This window comes from Gavia stellata, chromosome 2 (genome assembly GCF_030936135.1).
Source record: "Gavia stellata isolate bGavSte3 chromosome 2, bGavSte3.hap2, whole genome shotgun sequence".
NCBI lineage: Eukaryota > Metazoa > Chordata > Aves > Gaviiformes > Gaviidae > Gavia > Gavia stellata.
Window position 1 is genome coordinate 62,108,750 of NC_082595.1, and position 18,361 is coordinate 62,127,110.

The following is an 18,361-nucleotide window of genomic DNA, read 5'->3' on the forward strand; positions in this document are numbered from 1 at the left end:
AACTGTGTTTAAGTGTTTTTAAGCATACAACGTGCTTTTCTAAGCCAGAGATAATCCATAAGTAAGAAGGATGTCTACACAACTTAAGAGAGTGTAGGAAACCCACACCCGAATATCAGTTGAACAACCTGGTCTTCCACAGTCCTGATAAAGATGTTTAGTACATGTGAACTCCCCTCTCACCCTCAAAAGCTCACACATGCTACTCCTGTCAATAATTTTAACAGTTTATTCTAAATTTAAATTAATTGTCTGAAAATTTTCCTCATACTTTCTCTTGAAGGGTGCCAGAGCAAAACTTACTAATCCAAAGACCCAACTTTCCATTAGGACCATGCATTGTCACTAGCCTTTATTCAAAACCCTTGACAACAGAGCATGCCTCCAATTTTTATTCATACCTGCACAGGGGCTTGAGAAGACCATTACATTCTCTTTGTACCAGAGATCTACAGCAGAACTTCACTGATACATCCCAAGGAAGTTATTTTTTTTCCGACATATGCAAACACCCAGGAAAATCAGTATCAGTCAGTAACCTCAAGACAAGAATTTATTGCAACTAAATAACCAGTGTTGATTTGAAGTCACTTTTATGTCTTTTACCATACACACATAGTGGGGGATGGAAAAGAGCAGACTCAGCATAAAGACCCATCTTGCATTTGTATGAGTACACAGATTCCACAACATGTACTGGTACGTAGTTGAAGGTGTCTCCTCTAACACCTCAATTATTTTACACTGTGGTAGAGGCAGGTTCTGTTGAGGAGAAGACAAGCATCCAAGCTTTTGGTACTGGCCCCTTCCCTGCACTTATCAAGAACACTCCCACGTTGTTGTGGTTTAACCAAGTCATGGGTTGTGCTTCCGATCCCTAGCTGTCCCTAATACTAAGACTGTCAACAAAGCTTATAGAGTAATAATAATGAAAAAGTAGATGAATAAGAGACAGTACCTCTTCTTCTGCCTCAGTTGCAATGATCTGAATCTTCAGTTATTACAGAAAAGGAAAACCACTGTTTTTATTTGAACAGAAGTACTAGCCCAAGTCATTCTAGAAAAGCGAGCTCTAAGTATCTCCTTGGCAGCACCGGGAACAGGACATCAAAGATTGCATACTATTTTAAGTGTAAAAAAGGTATAAAATTTTATTTGACAAGTTAACAAGTAAGCATTTCATTACTCCATCAAAACACTTTATTACAAGTCAATGTAGTTGAATTACAGCTACTTTACATGAAAACTAATTCTGAGATGAACAAACTGACCTAGTAGTGAGTAGACCGTTTAGAATGTAAAATGGTATATTTATTTTATTTTTAAAAGGTATTTTGTGAAATTAAAAATTTACTAGCTGTCAGACAACTTCAAAAACTTCTAACACAGTAAACTTCAGAACTGTTTTTCCCACATGATATCATCTTTTTTCAGTGATGACTGAAGTTTCTGCACATTTTTTAGCAGCTGAAGAGAGCTTCTGCTTTTCTGCCCAGGACAAGATTTAGACATACTTTCCCTTACAGTAACTGCAATCTCCTTTGCTTTCTTTTTGTCACCACACTTTAGTTTGTCATGAGCTGTCTCTTGCTTCAATTTCTGAGTTTTTCTCTTTAATTTCTGCACCTAGGAAGAAAGATTACTAATTAGAATGTTACATACTCGGAAGACCTACAGCTGTCGAGCTTACTGGAATTCTACCAAACTCCAAACTAAAGATGTCTAAGGGATATTAAAAAAAAAAAAGTTAAAACCTACTACACTTGCATACAGTTGACTCACTGTAACAGAAAGCACTACAGAAAACTGACGTTGTCCACACAGAAAGCATTACAGAAAACTGACCTCACCCACACTTAATAGGTTGTTGAACCCCATCACTCCCTAAGGTAAAAATGCTTGCTTGAGAGAGACGGAGTATCATCTGTTACCAATTTATATTCACAACGGTCTTTTTCCACTTCAGATCATAGTACCCTAACCAAAAAAAACCCCAACAAACCTGTAAAATGTATACTGTTTATTATTGGTTACTGTATCTAAGCAGTTTACTTTGAAGCCTCATAACAAAATTGGAAAACAGAATAAATAGGGCTGATTGCTAAAGAATGTTTTTTTAAACGTCAAATAATAATTCTTGACTTGCACTTGGCATGAAAAGGTCACTCCCAAAGATAAAATTAGGCTGGAAGCATTCCATATGCCAATTTAGGCTTTCAGTCCATTTCTAAAAATGATTACCTTTAATTGCATTCTAGAACATATTATTAACTGTGAAACACAGAGATGACTACAGCATTTTTAGTGTGACAGGTTCTAAAAGCAGAAATATGCATCAGAAATATTGATTGGTCTGTACGAAATACAACTAGAAATGTCTGCATGCAAAAGCACCAGAAAAAACGATATAGGCCAAGGGTTACAGGAGTGGCCTGTATTGATAACCAGGGCATGATGGACAGTAATCAAACAGACAAACACAAAGAATGTGCTATTTACATCATGACCCTAAGGCGTGTGCTCTGATAAGGCTGTACCAGAGCACAGATGACTTGCCAGCAGATCTGCACCCTGATAATAGGCAAGGATGACAACAAGGTTGCACCATGTTGTATGTACTACTCCTCATCTCCTCATCCCAAAATGAAGGCAGACTGTAGCCATAAAGATATGCAAAAGAAAGAAACAAAGGTGCAGTTGTTGTCCATTGTCTAAGTTTCCTGGAGGTTGAAGTCAGCAAGATTCTGAGGCAAGGAGTAACACCGTAATTTTTGGCTCCTCAAGAATGTAAGAGATCTGTCCAAAAAACAGTTGACATTGCCAAGAGAGGCAGTGAGGACTCAACAGTCCATGTCCTTTGTCCGTATTGCTAACACGCAACTCTGACAATTCTACTTTGACATAAGCACCTTTGTGCTTGCTATTAGGTGGACAGTAAAAGGTTTGAGTGAGTAAAATCTATCAAAGAATGAACATGAATAAAATTGGTCAGATTTAAATTAACTATCACCTCCCTCTTTCATAAGGTCTCACACTGAATTTTGTTTTGTTTCCTGTATAAGCGAAGTTCTTAGGTGAGTCTATTTATCCTGAAACATAAAATGGAAAAATAGAAAACTATCTGACAGAACTATGGATTGCATTTTTTATATGTTCCAAACCAAATTGCTACAAAAGGGTTAAGCTGTTCATCTACAAAAAAAGTGATTTTATATGGGCATGTATGAAAAGCTTTTATCTATGGCTCTAAAACAAATACTGACAAAATGCATACACGTTAGGGGTTAAACAAAACTGAAAGGAGGCTTGTCTGGCTATGACTTTGGAGAAGCTGTGGTGAACAGACTCTTTGGTTAATAAAAAGCTTCAATGTTTCAGTAACAGAAAAGACATTTAATCCAGTCTGTACAGGAATTACAGCTTCTTTCTCATTCCCTAGAAGGACAGGACACAAAGGAATGAAATCTCAACAGTTTGTCTTAACGCAGTGAGCAGAAGTGACAGACTGAGCAACCCAGCTCTGTATTGCAGAACTGCCACAGGGCAGAAAGTTTTCCCACTAGCATACGTACCTAGCTGCCAGCTGTAAGCACTTTTTCTTGATCAAAAGAAAGAATTGGAGGTACAAGAACACTGAGCTAGCAGCCTAATTGTAATCACTCACATTGGAACATCCTGGCTTAAGCATTCCAATGACTTCCTAGTTAATGACAACAGGAGGCAGAGTTGTGGCAGCCTTTCAACTAGAGTGCTACTAGCTAGAGAGTTTACATCTTATTCTTACGGTAGCCTGATGGTTTTTCAGCTTGGATATTTGTTCTCCTTTAATCTCCATTTGCTTTACAAGGCAATCCAGCACCTGTTCTAGGTCTTCACGAACTTTGGAGTCTTGAGTGTCCTGTATCTGCTTCAGAAGTTCTTGATGCTCACTATTAAAGACAAGAATGGCACGCTAAGTATTCATGATACAGTCTCTAGGATTGCTTCCAACACTTTCAGTGTATTGCAGGAGTTGCTAGCCGTTTTGTCCAGAGTACAGCAATTTAGCATTATTTACCCCCTCACACAATACACATTAATCTGGAATACATTCACAGTAGAAAAGAAAAAGTTTTTCCAGTGTGTCTGATCTTCTCATTTCAAATTTGTTAGCTGATGTGCATCTTATTCCTCCCCCTTGCCACAGTCATAACATCTACATGTGTAATAGTGTGCAAAACGAGAATTTGGAAAATGAACAGCAGCTATGCAGTATGGTATTTTCACTTCCTGCCCAATTTAGTGCAGACTTTGAAAGCTTAGTGTAATACAGAAAAGTATTGTTTAAACTAGTACATTTAAGTTCTAGTTCTTCTGACAGATAATTAAAACTAAAATATTCTACTCAAAATTATTTGCAGTGAGGTGTGCTGGTTAATTAAATTAATGAGCTTAATTAAAAGAAATTGTGTAGATCTACTTGATACCTAGATATCTGAACTAGTCAAAAACAGAGACCCTCTCTTAGATGAATAATCTCTTTACAAAGGTCACGGTTTCTCTTCTGACTTCTGAGCAACTGTTGCTCCTTGACAGTTTAATTGAAGCAACTCGTTGTTGCTATTAAAAAAAAAAAGCCCATCCTTGAATTGCCATGAATAAGCCAAAGCTTTTTGAAGAAGAGATTGGTTGCCACGTTAAATTTTGCCACATCAAGGATTTCAAAACAGTGTCAACATCCTAACTGGTTTAACCAACACATCCTCCTCTGTTCAAACCACAGCTCATCATGTTGACATGTCTACTATGACCAGCTACATAGCTTTGGCCCACAATTCTACAAGCTTGCATTAATGGGAAGATGCCTAAGACCACAACAAGTTGTAATCCACATTTACTTGCATGGCTAGAAAGAAACGTACACTCCCATCTAATGCGTTAACTTCTTCCACACCCTTCCCATTTTCTGGGCAACCTCTTTCAAAACCCCCTTAACAGGACTGGCAAGTTCTCCTGCTATTAACAAGGAATGGGAATGAACTCCAGACTGTCTCAGCACAAAGACCCATCAGGTACGCATGTACAGAGAGAACACAGAAAGAGTGAGGACAAAGGAATAGGCTAGATGTTGTGACAGGACTATTCCTGCCACAGCTGTACTAACCTATTCTACCACCCAGACTGACTGCATGCTGCCAGCCTACTCAACATCAACACTACCTTTGCAGCTTTCTCCAGGAGAACGTTCTTGGTCCACTCTGTAGATCTCAGAATATGTTTAAAATTTTTAAAAAGCACAGACCTGAAAGATTTTTCATTTGCTGCAGCTGTTACTTCAGCCACAGCTCAGTTAAGTATAGGATGTGGAAGCAGAAAAACCCAGCTGAAGAGCATGTTGCTTGCTCACAAGATCAGTTACACACCAGGATAGAAAATTTTTTGAATGAGAAAAATTCTACCCGTCAGGCCTGCTCAAGCCATTCTGTCAACAAGTAGTCCTACACTTAAAAGAGGCTAGGTTCAACTATAGCACACCTGTAGCTTCACAAGGCTACCACTGAAGTCACTTTCACTCATAACACCAGGGATGAGTACTCACAAGCTCATTTGGCCCAGTTCGTCTTGTACGGTCAACAGAAGGTCTGAAAGACTTCTGGTAGCAGTAGGTGATGTGGAACAAGAGGATACAGATTTTGAAAATGCACTGTGTCCTGCAATCCCAGATGTAGCTCCTCCTTGGCTTCGTGATGAGACACGTGGATTGCGATGCTTCATAATATGCAACACACTTTGTACGTTTGCACTAACAGAATGGCTGGAACCGACAGACTTAAAGCAGAATTATTAAGTGGTTTACAGAAGTGATTAACAATGACAGTAAAGAAACTTATTCAAAACGTAGATGCCAGTTTAGCGAGAACATTTGGTTTTACTCACCTTCCCAGCCACAAAAGGTAGTTCACCAGCCTTTACATGCAATGGTGAAAGATGCATTTTCTTCATTGTAGGATTTCTCTGCCATAAGACAGACAGGAAAAGTAAGACCAGAAATTTCAATCTGCTGACCCAACAGCACAATCTTAAACTTTTTTTTTAAAGTAAGTAAAATTCAAATAAACAAGCAGTGAAATGCATCACCTCCGTTTCCCTCTGGTTTAAAAAAAAAAATTATTTCCCTCCCGTATGTGGAATGAGTAGGACTTTCAAACAGCTGAGACAAGTAAATTTTATTCCAGATGTGTTTAGCAGGTAGTTTGACAAATAGGTTGACATTAAAGAACTTGAACATTGCTTACTTAAGTTTGCAAAACCACAGTTGCAAAATTTTGACTGACCTGTAACGTGTTGCAAAATCAATTATCTTGATTTCAGCAATCCCCCCAAAACACACCATCTTAAGATGCCTAGTTAAAATTGCTTTGGAAACTAATTTTGCCAGATAAACTGAAAGGCAGCTAAGACAGGACATGGGGGGATGGCAATAAGGCTGTAACAAAGGTTATTGTCGTGCTGGTAAGGGAAAGTTTTCCAGTGAGGTGCTACCAGTCCTAGCCCAGTTTTAATTACCAAAGGAAAAAAAAAAAAGAGGTATTCAGCACTGTTCTTCACTTTGGAAATGGAGTAAAGTGCAGCAGACAAACCAAGTGCCTCTTACATCACCATTTTTCACAAATTCCTATCTCTGTGCGAGTCAGATGCTATCAGCAACAGTATGCTAATAAAAACTCTCATTCTACCTTCTTAGTTTTTTTCTTCTTCCCGTTTTCCTTTTTAGGTTTGTTTTGAGATGTTACTGAAGACATCAAAATTCTGTTTATCTCAAATCCTGCCTGAAGCTGTAGGAATAAGCAAAAAAGAAAACAACTATTTAGTGTAATATTACAAGTATGAAATCACATGGTCTAATTCCCTCTTTCATGCCTGGATGAGAACCAATTAAGGGCACTATTAACTGTCCTGCTTGGAAGGCATATGCTACACTTAAAAACTGAACAGGATGGCAGGGTGTCAGGCAGATCTTGCAGCTCTGTCTTAGAAGTCCTCATTTTCATATTCAGCCACAGCAGCTGTATTTTTCCCCTGTGAAAACCAGCAACTGAGATAAGCCAGTCCTGCTGCATGCTGGGGATCTGATCCTAAAATCCAAAGAATACGAACATTTGGATTTTACAGTCTGGGGCAGAGAGAACTGAGCCCGTCTGTGTAACACTGACGTCAAACCTGCTGAACAATCCTCTGATTGCTCTGTAGTTCAAAGCTGATATAAAGGCCCATGATGAACAGGATAATAGCCATTCCCAATTAAACATAGGACAAGGACTTTGTTTTGGCATGTGTAACAGTTCCGGCTAAATAATGCTGGAGGTCCATCCCAAAAGTGAGATTATTCTGGTTTTTCTGTCATCAAAAGGAAGGGAACCACCCCGCACCCTGTGTTTCCCAAGCCAGATCCAACAGACCTAAATCGATCCTGCAGTGAACTAAGATGGTACTAATACTAGTTTAGGACTCAGTTGAGTACATCTAAGTCTTTCTTGTGCACATGTTTATACTACTGCTCTGGGAAAGACATTCTTACTATGTTTCTCAGAAGATAAAATCTCCATACTGGGCCTTCTGCTCTACAGCAGCAAGCAGTTTAAGCAAGAAACCCTAAAACCTGCAAGTTTTCAACTGTGTCATTCTGCCAGATTCTGGAGGTGGTCAGATACCTGGGCTACAATCTGCATGTTATTGCAAGCTTCCTGGACTGATGAAAACCCATCATCCTTGGATGACATATAAGAACTGGCAGCAATGATGAATTAATTTAAGCTGTCAGCTTCGCTTATGGCTAGGTTCTTTCAATATTATTCTTCAGCTCTGCATCCTCCCACCCCACCCCAAGGGAATGCCACCACAACTGCTCTCTTTCAAAATGGCTGCTACTTCTCAGTGAAGTGACGTTCGGAATACCTCAAGCTACTTTGCCCCTTTAACAAAAGGTTTCTTAGATTTTGCTCTCTTTGGCAAATATTCCTCTCTCAGATGGATGGTGGCCCAACAAACTGACTATGGCTTCACAGAATAATGAATTGTTCAGGCTCTCACTTAATGAACAATGTAACAGTATCACTGATTAAAGACTTTTCCAAGTATAGTCCAGTATATTAGATTTCAGCAGATCTTAAAAAAAGAGGAAAACAAACAGAATAACCAACCTTACTTGGGGTGTAAGGTTTCTTATATGACCACTTTCTAGTAACTATAAGTTAAGGTTATCTGATTTAGTTGCAGATTCTCTAGAAATTCATTCTCTGCCCAGATCACTTATAGCAGCTTTGAGACTGATGAATTGTACCATTAACACAAAACCAAGTAGAATCTTCCTTGATTGAGATATGCAACATACCTGGCAAGCTTTCTACTATGTAGTTTATAACTGGTCTAGGTAATATTCCAGGAGTTCTTCTTGGGTAATAAACATGTGGAGTTTAAATGTAATAAAAAAGGGTATTTTGGACAGAGAGATTAGCTTTCTTCAATAATAAAAAATATGATAAAATAAAACCTTTTCAGTCTACCTGAGCAGTTTTGTCTTGTATTAGCTTACGCTGATGCTCTTCTTCACGAAGCTTTTCTTCTAAGTGTTTGATCTTGTCCTGAATTTGAAGACAAGAATGATTAGTCACACTTGACATGCTGAAGCAGAAGTCTGAAGTAGCTTGCAATTGTAATCTGGGATAAAACAGGACTGTAGGAATTTTTAAAGCCCAGACTGAAAAAAAGACTCATGCAAATGAAGCCAAGGTGTCATTCAGTCAGGTATGCTTTATGATCTTAGCTTTAACAGAGGAAACATTTGCAAAACTTAGTACTATTAACAGTATGACATACAAATTATATCAAATGAATGACTTTCAGACTGTCATTCCATGCATGCTTACTTCTGCAATTCTCTGAGTAGCAGTAAGTTTAAGACACTCTTTTTCTAGCATTTCAAGCTTTTCCAGTTTTGCATGCAGTTCTAACCGGTTCTGATCTTCCTCTTTCTGAAGCTGGGCCTGGAAAAAAGTAAGCAAGAATGGAGTTGACAGCTGACTGAAATTGTTTCAGACAGCAAAAAACCAAACACATTACAGTAAAGGTGTTTAACTAGTTTAAATTTAATTTTTTTTAAATTACAAAGTGATGAAAAATACCAGGCAGATGAAGAAGGCTTAAGTTTCCAGCAGTCTTTTTGTCTACCAAATGTGCAAGTATTAGCATGGTTTTGCTCATTAAGAACTCCACCTAGGCAGTTTTTTCATACAATTCATTGAATGGTTGTCATCAGCCAGTCAGACAGTAAATTGCTTCCGTTTGCTACCACCCTGAGAAGAGCTGAGGAAGAATGATGGCCATAAAAAAGTTCTAATCTTACACATTTCTATACTTTTTAACTATATCATTACTTTGTTAGTATGTTAAAAGGCTTCACCTGTTGTTCTAAAACCATTTTCTTTTCCAGTTCCACACTGGAAACCATTTTCCTCATGTAATCCAGCTGTTTCTCCAGCAGGGAGCAGCGAGATTGTGCTGCATTTAACTGCACAGTTACATCTACAGGAAGAAACAAAAACATTCAGTACAGCAATGGGAGCTACCCATTTAGCCAGTCTGTCATCTCATTGAGGAACTCTCTATCTTGAAAACATGCAAGAAAAGTTTTATTAGTCTGAACAAGTCATGTGGTTAAAATATATTTTATATATAAGACATGAGAATCAAGATGTTTTTCCAGAGCTAGTCCCTAATATGAATTCCAAAGGTGTGAGCACTGCAGTTACTTTAATTTATATCACCAGATATCTAACCAGAATCTGGTTTTTCCCTCCTCCTCACTTCCCTCAAGTTAGCAGTGTTATACATGTAAGCAGCTGCTTGCTTATTGTAGGAGTTAAACATACCACCTGAAATCTGCTTTTTCTTTAAAATAGCTTTATGGGTTGTGCAATACTTGGTTAATATACGTAAAAAAGATCTCAACTTGAACCACAATTATCAAGCTCCTGCCCCTCCCCAATTATGAAGCAAAAAAGAAAGGGGGGGCGCATTAATTAGCAATTTGTCAAAACAAACAAACACTCCCTGGGTTATACAGTCTTGGAGTTGCTGTGGCTACACCTTATCACTCAAGAGAAATACCTTTCCTCTGTTGCATGAGTTCTTGATGTGCTGTGTCATTTTTGTAGGATTCATGCTCTAAGGCCTTCTTATACTGAGCAGCTGCTATGGACAGGCTGCACAGATTATCTTCAGCCTGTGACTTCTCCAACTCTAGACGGCGGATCTTTTCCTGTAGAGTTTTCAGGGCTGCCACCACAGCTAGCAAACAATGCAACAATTACACCTTAAGTAACAGTTCATATTATTGTTACTGTTATTATTTTTACAAAACACTTCAAACAGCAAAATACTACCTAAATTTTCTTCCTAGGATCACTCCTAAAGTGTATTATATTCCCCAGCAGTACACTAACACACAGAGAACATATCTGGGAGAAAATGGACATGTTTACTGCATAACTGAGGTATAAAGCCCAGGTCCTATGAGCAAAACTACTTTCACTCCAAATGGTAGCAAGCACAAAGATATCATTGCAAATTGAGTATAACAAACTCTGGGACTTCTGATTACACAGAAGCAGGGAACACAGGTATCCAAGTTAGGTCACAAGTTTTAGTGTAATGCAACCAGTGTGGACAGATTAAAAAAAAAAAAAAAAAAAAGGACTCAGAAAGGGAAATCAGACACAAAGGGACATTTTAGTAGAGGATGCATTTTAAAAACTTTATTGTCTCAAAAGGTAATGATCCAATGTCTAGTTTCTTGTATTTGATGATTCTTTAAACCATAGAAATAAGTCTGCAAGATTTTGCTTCTAGCCTCAGATCTGTATGTGTCAAAATTATGCCAACAATAAAGGTTGCAATTTCAGCTACAAGGAAAAGTCTACTAGCTCTCCAAAGACTATACACACCTGTGGAAGTTTAACTGTGGAAGTTTAAGACATATTCTGTAACAAGTTAAGCTTCTTTTCTGACATTTTATAAGCCTTGATAGCTTCCCTATACCAATTCTCTCAGCAGAGGAATACCCAGCAAATATTGCTAGTTCCATAACAACTCTCATCAGCTTATCATAGCCCCATTAGAATAAAACTAAGAAATATATAAAAAAAAAGGAAGCAAAAAGCAGATATCAGAGAGCAGAAAGATTAAGTGGAACCACTTCTTCCATCTTTCTATTCGCATGCCAAACATTTCCTTACTTAAACACTTAACTACATAACATTAAACTCAACGTTTTAATCCAAAAAGCCCAAACTCTGTATGACAAAAGATTACTACAAAAGTCACAGATTCTTCAAATGAAAGAACAATGATCACACACACACACATAGGCTATGTCTGTACTATATTGCAAAGTTGTCCATGATAGTAAATATAAGTATGGTACCCTTGTGATTCACTGAGCTCTCCAGATACATTAAGCCACCGAGCATTTGTCCTGTAAGCTCCAGGGAGTAATCATCAATTAAGACACAGGACAATCATAGTGGACCCATATTTCATACAGATTAACTTTCATGCTGCTAATTTGCCTGAGAGTCTGCGTTATTCAAAAGTTCTCCCAAGGAATCATACCACACAAAAACCTTAGAAGTGATTTTAAGCTAGAGGGAGTCAAATAGCACCACGCAAAGCCGATTTCAAGTCAGTGTCCCATACTAATGATCTTTTTTTGCTGTATTTGAAGTCATGAACTGCTTCTGCTGAGTTTGAAGCATTCTCCTTTGCTTTTAGAGGAAGTCTGACGATTTTAAGTTAAACAATTTTCAAAGCCAAAGTTTATAAGGATGTTAGAAGACTTGCAACAGTTTCCATTCCAGACATATGACTTCAGGGAGACTACTCCCTCAGGACACATATACATCCTGTCTCAATGTCAGTCTGATAATCACAGCAAGTCATTGAACTGAGTGAAACAGAATGGGGAATTTGCTCAAGAGATTTCACATGGAACAATTAAAAAGACCGCTTTAAGGACATAGTTTGGCGTTACCTTGGTTATTGGGGATAGAAGGCCTGTCACCACCAACAGCTGCCAACTTCTTTGATTCTATATAAGCAAAGGATGCAGGAAGCATCTTATCTGGTGGCTGAAGAAAGCTTCCTATGAAACTGTTCTTTGATTCAGAATCCATAGCCTGTAAAAAAGAGAGCTATTTAATGCCATTAGCTCTTTAATGGACTACACAACTTTTCAAAGTATGTCCCTGGCTCTGTTTATATCAAACCAGATCATGTGCACCAAAATAATAATTAAACCCCCACACACACCCCCAGATGAATCCTGTATTTTAATGCAATTCCAAAACAATGCCTTTCACAACACTGAACATAGCTCTCCTCGACCACCCAAAATTTTCTAAGATTTTTCTTGGTGCTTTCTAATAATTTATGATGATTTTTGTCCTTCTAATAGAAAATGTTGTTATTCCTTGACTTTTACCTGTTTTATAGACTTCATTGTCTGCCTCTCAGTGTTCCCTGCAGAGCAACATTCCAAGTTTTACAGCCTGTTTTCATTTCCAGCCTCCTTAGTGGTCTAACGCCTATCTTTTTACATATGGCTTTATTACATAATAAAGACATAGTTCTCCACATTTAGTGTTGAGATAACAGAAGGATATTTAACATGCAATATCCCAGCATTCTCCCCGTTATTAAGCATATGTATTAAATCCTGTTTCTCCACTGCCTTTCTGCCACACCCTTTCACACTCTCTATTTTATCAGAAACACATTTGAAGACAGTTTACATGCTGTCAAATAGTGATTTTCCTTGACACTCAAGACATGGACAGTGAAACTTGCAGAAAGTGCTCTAGTCTAATACAACCTCTAGGAAGATAAAGCAAGTTTTACATCACACTGCAGCTACCTAGTAAAGTAGTACCAAGCATTTCACTTGATACAGTGTAAGAAATGAGTATATATAGCTTCAGCTGACAGAAAAACAGCTTATTTGAAGGTTCAATGATGTAACAATTATGGTATCACTCGAGTTTAAAACACAGGGCATGCAACTGGAACAGGCTTCCCACTTGGGCAAGGCTATTTACAGACGCCAGCTTCCAAGAAAGTCACCCAAAGGAGGTATCTAGTAACAGGAGGAAGAAACCCAAACCAAGACTGGAACCTGCTGATGAAGCACACCTCAGGAAAAGCCATTCATACCGGCTGGGTGGGGAAGAAAGTTTTCAATAACGAAAAAAGTTTCCAGGAACAGCTCTTCCAGCATTGTTTCAGAGGCCGTATAAAATAGAAAAAACATCATCCATCCACACCGCCTCTTCAAGATACACACTAAACCAAAGGTACACGGAAGTACTTCCTTCCTCCTCCAAGTTGTCATCATGGAGACTTCGACATGAGCATCTCTTTGCCAGGGCTTGCTTGACTTGGGGCCTCCCAGACACTGTTGCTTTTGTGTGCTAACACCCCCAGGGCAGATCCCACACCTCAGGGCGGTCCCCCTGACACCGGCACGGCCCCCCAGACCCCCAAGAGGAGGGCTGCCCAGGCTACCCTTGCATCACAGACCTTTTCCAGAGAGTTCCTGTATTGGGTTTGCGTGGCAACGTTTTGGTAGCAGGGGGGGCTACAGGGGTGGCTTCTGTGAGAAGCTGCTAGAAACTTCCCCTATGTCTGATAGAGCCAATGTCAGCCGGCTCCAAGATGGACCTGCCACTGGCTAATGCCAAGCTAATCAGCAACAGTGGTAGTGCCTCTGTGATAACATATTTAAGAAGGGGGGAGAAAAACTGGGAAACGGCAGCCGGGGAAGAGAGGAGTGAGAATATGTGAGAGAAACAACTCTGCAGACACCAAGGTCAGTGAAGAAGGAGGGGGAGGAGGTGCTCCAGGCGCCGGAGCAGAGATTCCCCTGCAGCCCGTGGTGAAGACCATGGTGAGGCAGGCTGTGCCCCTGCAGCCCATGGAGGTCCACGGTGGAGCAGATATCCATCTGCAGCCCATGGAGGACCCCATGCAGGAGCAGGTGGATGCTCGAAGGAGGCTGTGACCCTGTGGGAAGCCCATGCTGGAGCAGGCTCCTGGCAGGACCTGTGGACCCATGGAGAGAGGAGCCCACGCTGGCAGGTTTGCTGGCAGGACTTGTGACCCCGCGGGGGACCCACGCTGGAGCAGTCTGTTCCCGAAGGACTGCACCCCGTGGAAAGGACCCATGCTGAAGCAGTTTGTGAAGAACTGCAGCCCGTGGGAAGGATCCACGTTGGAGAAGTTCGTGGAGAACTGTCTCCCATGGGAGGGACCCCACGCTGGAGCAGGGGAAGAGTGTGAGGAGGAAGGAGCGGCAGAAACGACGTGTGATGAACTGACCACAACCCCCATTCCCCGTCCCCCTGCGCCGCTCGGGGGGAAGAGGTAGAGAAAATCAGGAGTGAAGTTGAGCCCGGGAAGAAGGGAGGGGTGGGGGGAAGGTGGGTTTTTTTTTAAGATTTGGTTTTACTTCTCATTATCCTACTCTGATTTTGATTGGTAATAAATTAAACTAATTTCCCCAAGTCAAGTCTGTTTTGCCCATGATGGTAATTGGTGAGTGATCGCCTTATGCCCTTGTCACAACCTACGAGCCTTTTGTCATATTTTCTCTCTCCTGTCCAGCTGAGGAAGGGGAGTGAGAGAGTGGCTGTGTGGTGATTAGTCCAGCTGGGACTAAACCACAACAGTTCCCTGTGGGCCCCAGCTGCCATCCTGCCTGAGCCCAAGCCACAAGCTCTCGGCGCGGTGTCGGCAGCTGCAGGCAGCCAGGCACGCCACCATCGCTGGCGAGAGGTCCCACCGGGTGACCTTGCCACATTTATGGCCACAAAAGCCATTTATGGGCCTCCACAGCTCCGTCTTGGAGGACCAGGAAACACCGCACAGGGACTCTGGACTGACTCTAACAGCCAGCTAGGCCAGTCAGGTGTATCAGCCATTTCCAACAGCACAAGGGGCAGTGGCAGTGAAGGGCACGCAGCACGGAGCAGCAGAAGTCTCAATATATGGGAGAGTCCTGTGACCATAGGCAGGGTCAGGGCCAAGACAGGAGAGGAGATGGGCCTGGCATGGCACAGTGCACCAGCACAGTATTCCACAAAATCAGAAATAAGCAAGACTTACCAATTTTTCCATTGCTTCTCTACTTCTACACATTGGTGATAAAAAAGACTAACGAAGTCCATAAAAATACACGTAAGTGCACACAACAAGCTTCCTACCGCTGCTGTGAACAGGGGAAGGCAACTTTGGAAACTCTAGAGGAATAAGGTAGTTTTTGCTCACGCCATATAACCTTTCGTCAGTCAGCATAAGCGGAGACTCGCTTTTCCGACATCCTCTGGTGGAACACGGCTCCCTCGCATGCCTGCAGCTGCTACGCGTCAATTAGTTTCCTTATTACTGTCACATAAACAAGTTCTGCTGTTTCCAAGGAGATGGGTCTGTGGACAGTTGTAAGGAGGGCGGTGATCCGAAGCAAATAATGAATAAGAGAGGGAGGGAATAAAGCACCAGAAAACTTCTGCAGACCCACAATTTTGCCAGCGCAGCAGAGGGTAAAATGCAGCCTGTGGCTGGAGGGGGGAGCTCCCCAAGCTACTCCTAAGGGCACAGGCTCAGCAATGGGTGTGAGGGAATACAACACCACACAACCGAGACACCTGTGTTTGCAGAACCTCTGCTGTGGACATAGTTACGGACGCCTTGCTTTGCCACAGCTTCCTCAGACACAGAGGCTGTGTGAAGTAGGCTGAAGGAATGGTTGCTATAGCGCTTGGAGGCTCTGCCAACATAATTACTCTAGTAGAGGTACTTTGCTGTAGACAATTCCTTTAATATCTTAGCAGGTAAATACAGTTTATATAACCATCCTGCACAGAAGTAATGTCTACAACACTGCAGGTCTCAGGCAAGGACATGGGCCAGGAAAAGGACCAAGTCACTCTATACCAGCAAGGCATCACCAAACATCCTGACCGCTTTCAACCCACTAGGACAAGAAATCTATCAGGAAATAATTAAGTAGCTTGACGTATGTTTGGACGTCAACTGTCCTACCATCAACTTTTTCCCCCATGTGTATTTATGTCTCTATAAAACCATCACAGACAGGTTTGCTTTTTAAAACAGGTTACACAGTCTGCATTCATTGCAAGCTTAACCTCCTGCTCTTTAATTCCACGCTACCCTGGATGCTGGTACACAGCGCTAGAGACATGCTTTAAAGCAGATATTGCTTCCCAAATGGCAATGTTTGTACTAATGTAACTCCATGAGGCTTAAGGGGATTTAGCACTTGAACAACACTCATTAAAGCAGCCAAAACACTGTTGTTTAGACAAGCCCTTGGTTGAGAAAATTAGTGCACTCCTTGGAGTCTGGGGAACAGCCAAGAGAGAAGTATGCCTATTAAAGGGAGGCTGACAAAATACCCAGGTTACACGCAGAGGGGAGTGGAGGGGAAGAAAGGGAGGAAGAAATGCCCACTCCCACCCCAGCTGTGCTGTGGCGGGGAGGGGTAGGGGGGAAGCACTTGCATTGTGCAGGTCATACCCAGACTCGCTGCCAGCCCTTTAGGCTTTTAACTGGAACTGACCCAGCCGGTGTTGGCGGATGCAGTGGCGATGCTCAGATGCCCAGTGTTATTTTACACAGAAAAACACGAAGTAGACAGTTCATACATACCCTGCATCAAGCATGGGGTAATTTAGTGCTGCCCATGGGCCTGCCGTTAACCGTCAGCCTGGCCTAGCCACCTCTGTTGTCTCCAAGCCTGAGCCAGGAGGCTCCCAGAGTGCAGTGCCACGTGGTCGCAACCCTGTGCAAGGTGCATGGTGCCAGGCAGAGCAAATTAGCTTTGTGACAATACTCCCTAATGCAATTACACTGCCCACCTCCTACCTTGCTGCAGCTGGTGTGCTGGGGTGTGAGGATGAGCAGAGCTGGTCCCTTCAGCAGGACCACTTCTGCCTGTTGGCTCACCGTCACACGTGGGCCGGCAGGGAGCTTGCACAAAGGCTGTTGGGGAGCAATCCCATCTTCAGGTCCAAACCTGTATATATGACTTTCATGCCTCAGAGGACAGCAAGCAAGCTGGAGTTCGGTACCTTGAGACAAACAGAGAATTTCCCATTTCATCATGGTCTTGTAAGTACTAATGTGATTTACCTTCACACTATTTGTATTTATTTTTGCTGAATATGGCCTGCATTGAGTGCCAGAGTACTGGACTGGGCTGCCGTAAAAATCAATTGAAATATTAATCACTGCTGCCTAGCACAAGTAAGCATGCCAATAGTACGGAGTTATTGAACACCACTGAAATCCTAAAAGTTACAGAAAGACCATTTATGACTTCTTCATCCTCCTCCATCCTGTTCCTCCCCTCCATTGCTAGCCACATCATTAAAAAAGTTTCAAAAAAATGTCTTTTGAAGTTGAAAGTCCAAAAATGTTTTGCCACATATATAATTGTGTCCCGTACTGTAAAGCAGCATGTGGAAAAGCTTTTTCCATATGTGAACTGTAGCAGATTCAGGGAATAATGCTGGCTTAACAGTTTCCCAAAAGATATACACTAAGGGAATAATGTGATAATGTAAGTGATGCTTCCACTAAGTTCTCCAATGTTTGTTATCTTACAGAGATCACGGTTCATTCAAATCGCTGTGAGGGCAACCTTGTAGAACCAACGACAGAGGTGCTGTCAGAACACCTCCAAAGAGGGAAAAGAAAAAACAGATCAAAGCATTTTTCAGAAAGAAATACAAAGATATTTATCTTCTGACCTGACCTACTGGGCATGCAGAATTTATAGTGGTTTTTTTCATAACTGAAAACAAAGTCTCAGATGAATCAAGGAATGATTCACTGTTTATCTGACATATTATAAGAGACATTTTAAAGAATTGCCCCAACACAGGCTATACCAAGAAACTCCCAGAATGCTGGCTGCCGCCTTGTCTATTTGAGCCAAGCCTTGCTGGTGAAAGGTTATGTGAGAGGCCATTTTCATGACACAATCCAAATTCATCTATTTTTTTCCCCTTTCACTTTCCTTCGAGAACCAAGGAAAAGCTTGGTCAGCTGTACTAGCTGTGCTGTAACGCTCTTTCAGAGCCTTATTCCCGACAGAAAAAGAACAGCCCTTCCACTGACAAAAAGAAATAAATAATGTTGTAGGCAAACTGCATTGTTGTTTTGGGAACACCCAGTCTCTAGCATCCTGAGACAACCGCTTTAATCAGCCTGAAACATATGACCTTGCTCAGGACATATCTAAGTAACT

General features: G+C 41.3%; 1 protein-coding gene across 1 annotated transcript; it reads right to left on the minus strand.

Moving 5' to 3' along the window:
- Window positions 1-1,395: 1,395 nt before the first annotated feature.
- Window positions 1,396-12,209, minus strand: CEP57L1 (centrosomal protein 57 like 1). The gene is made up of 10 exons (XM_059831621.1): window positions 12,068-12,209; window positions 10,147-10,326; window positions 9,440-9,561; window positions 8,907-9,023; window positions 8,544-8,621; window positions 6,717-6,815; window positions 5,917-5,994; window positions 5,579-5,808; window positions 3,785-3,929; window positions 1,396-1,626 (listed from the first exon to the last, which is right to left on the minus strand). Exons 1-10 carry the CDS (start codon window positions 12,207-12,209, stop codon window positions 1,396-1,398), a joined length of 1,422 nt encoding a protein of 473 aa, XP_059687604.1.
- Between the last annotated feature and the right edge of the window lie 6,152 nt (window positions 12,210-18,361).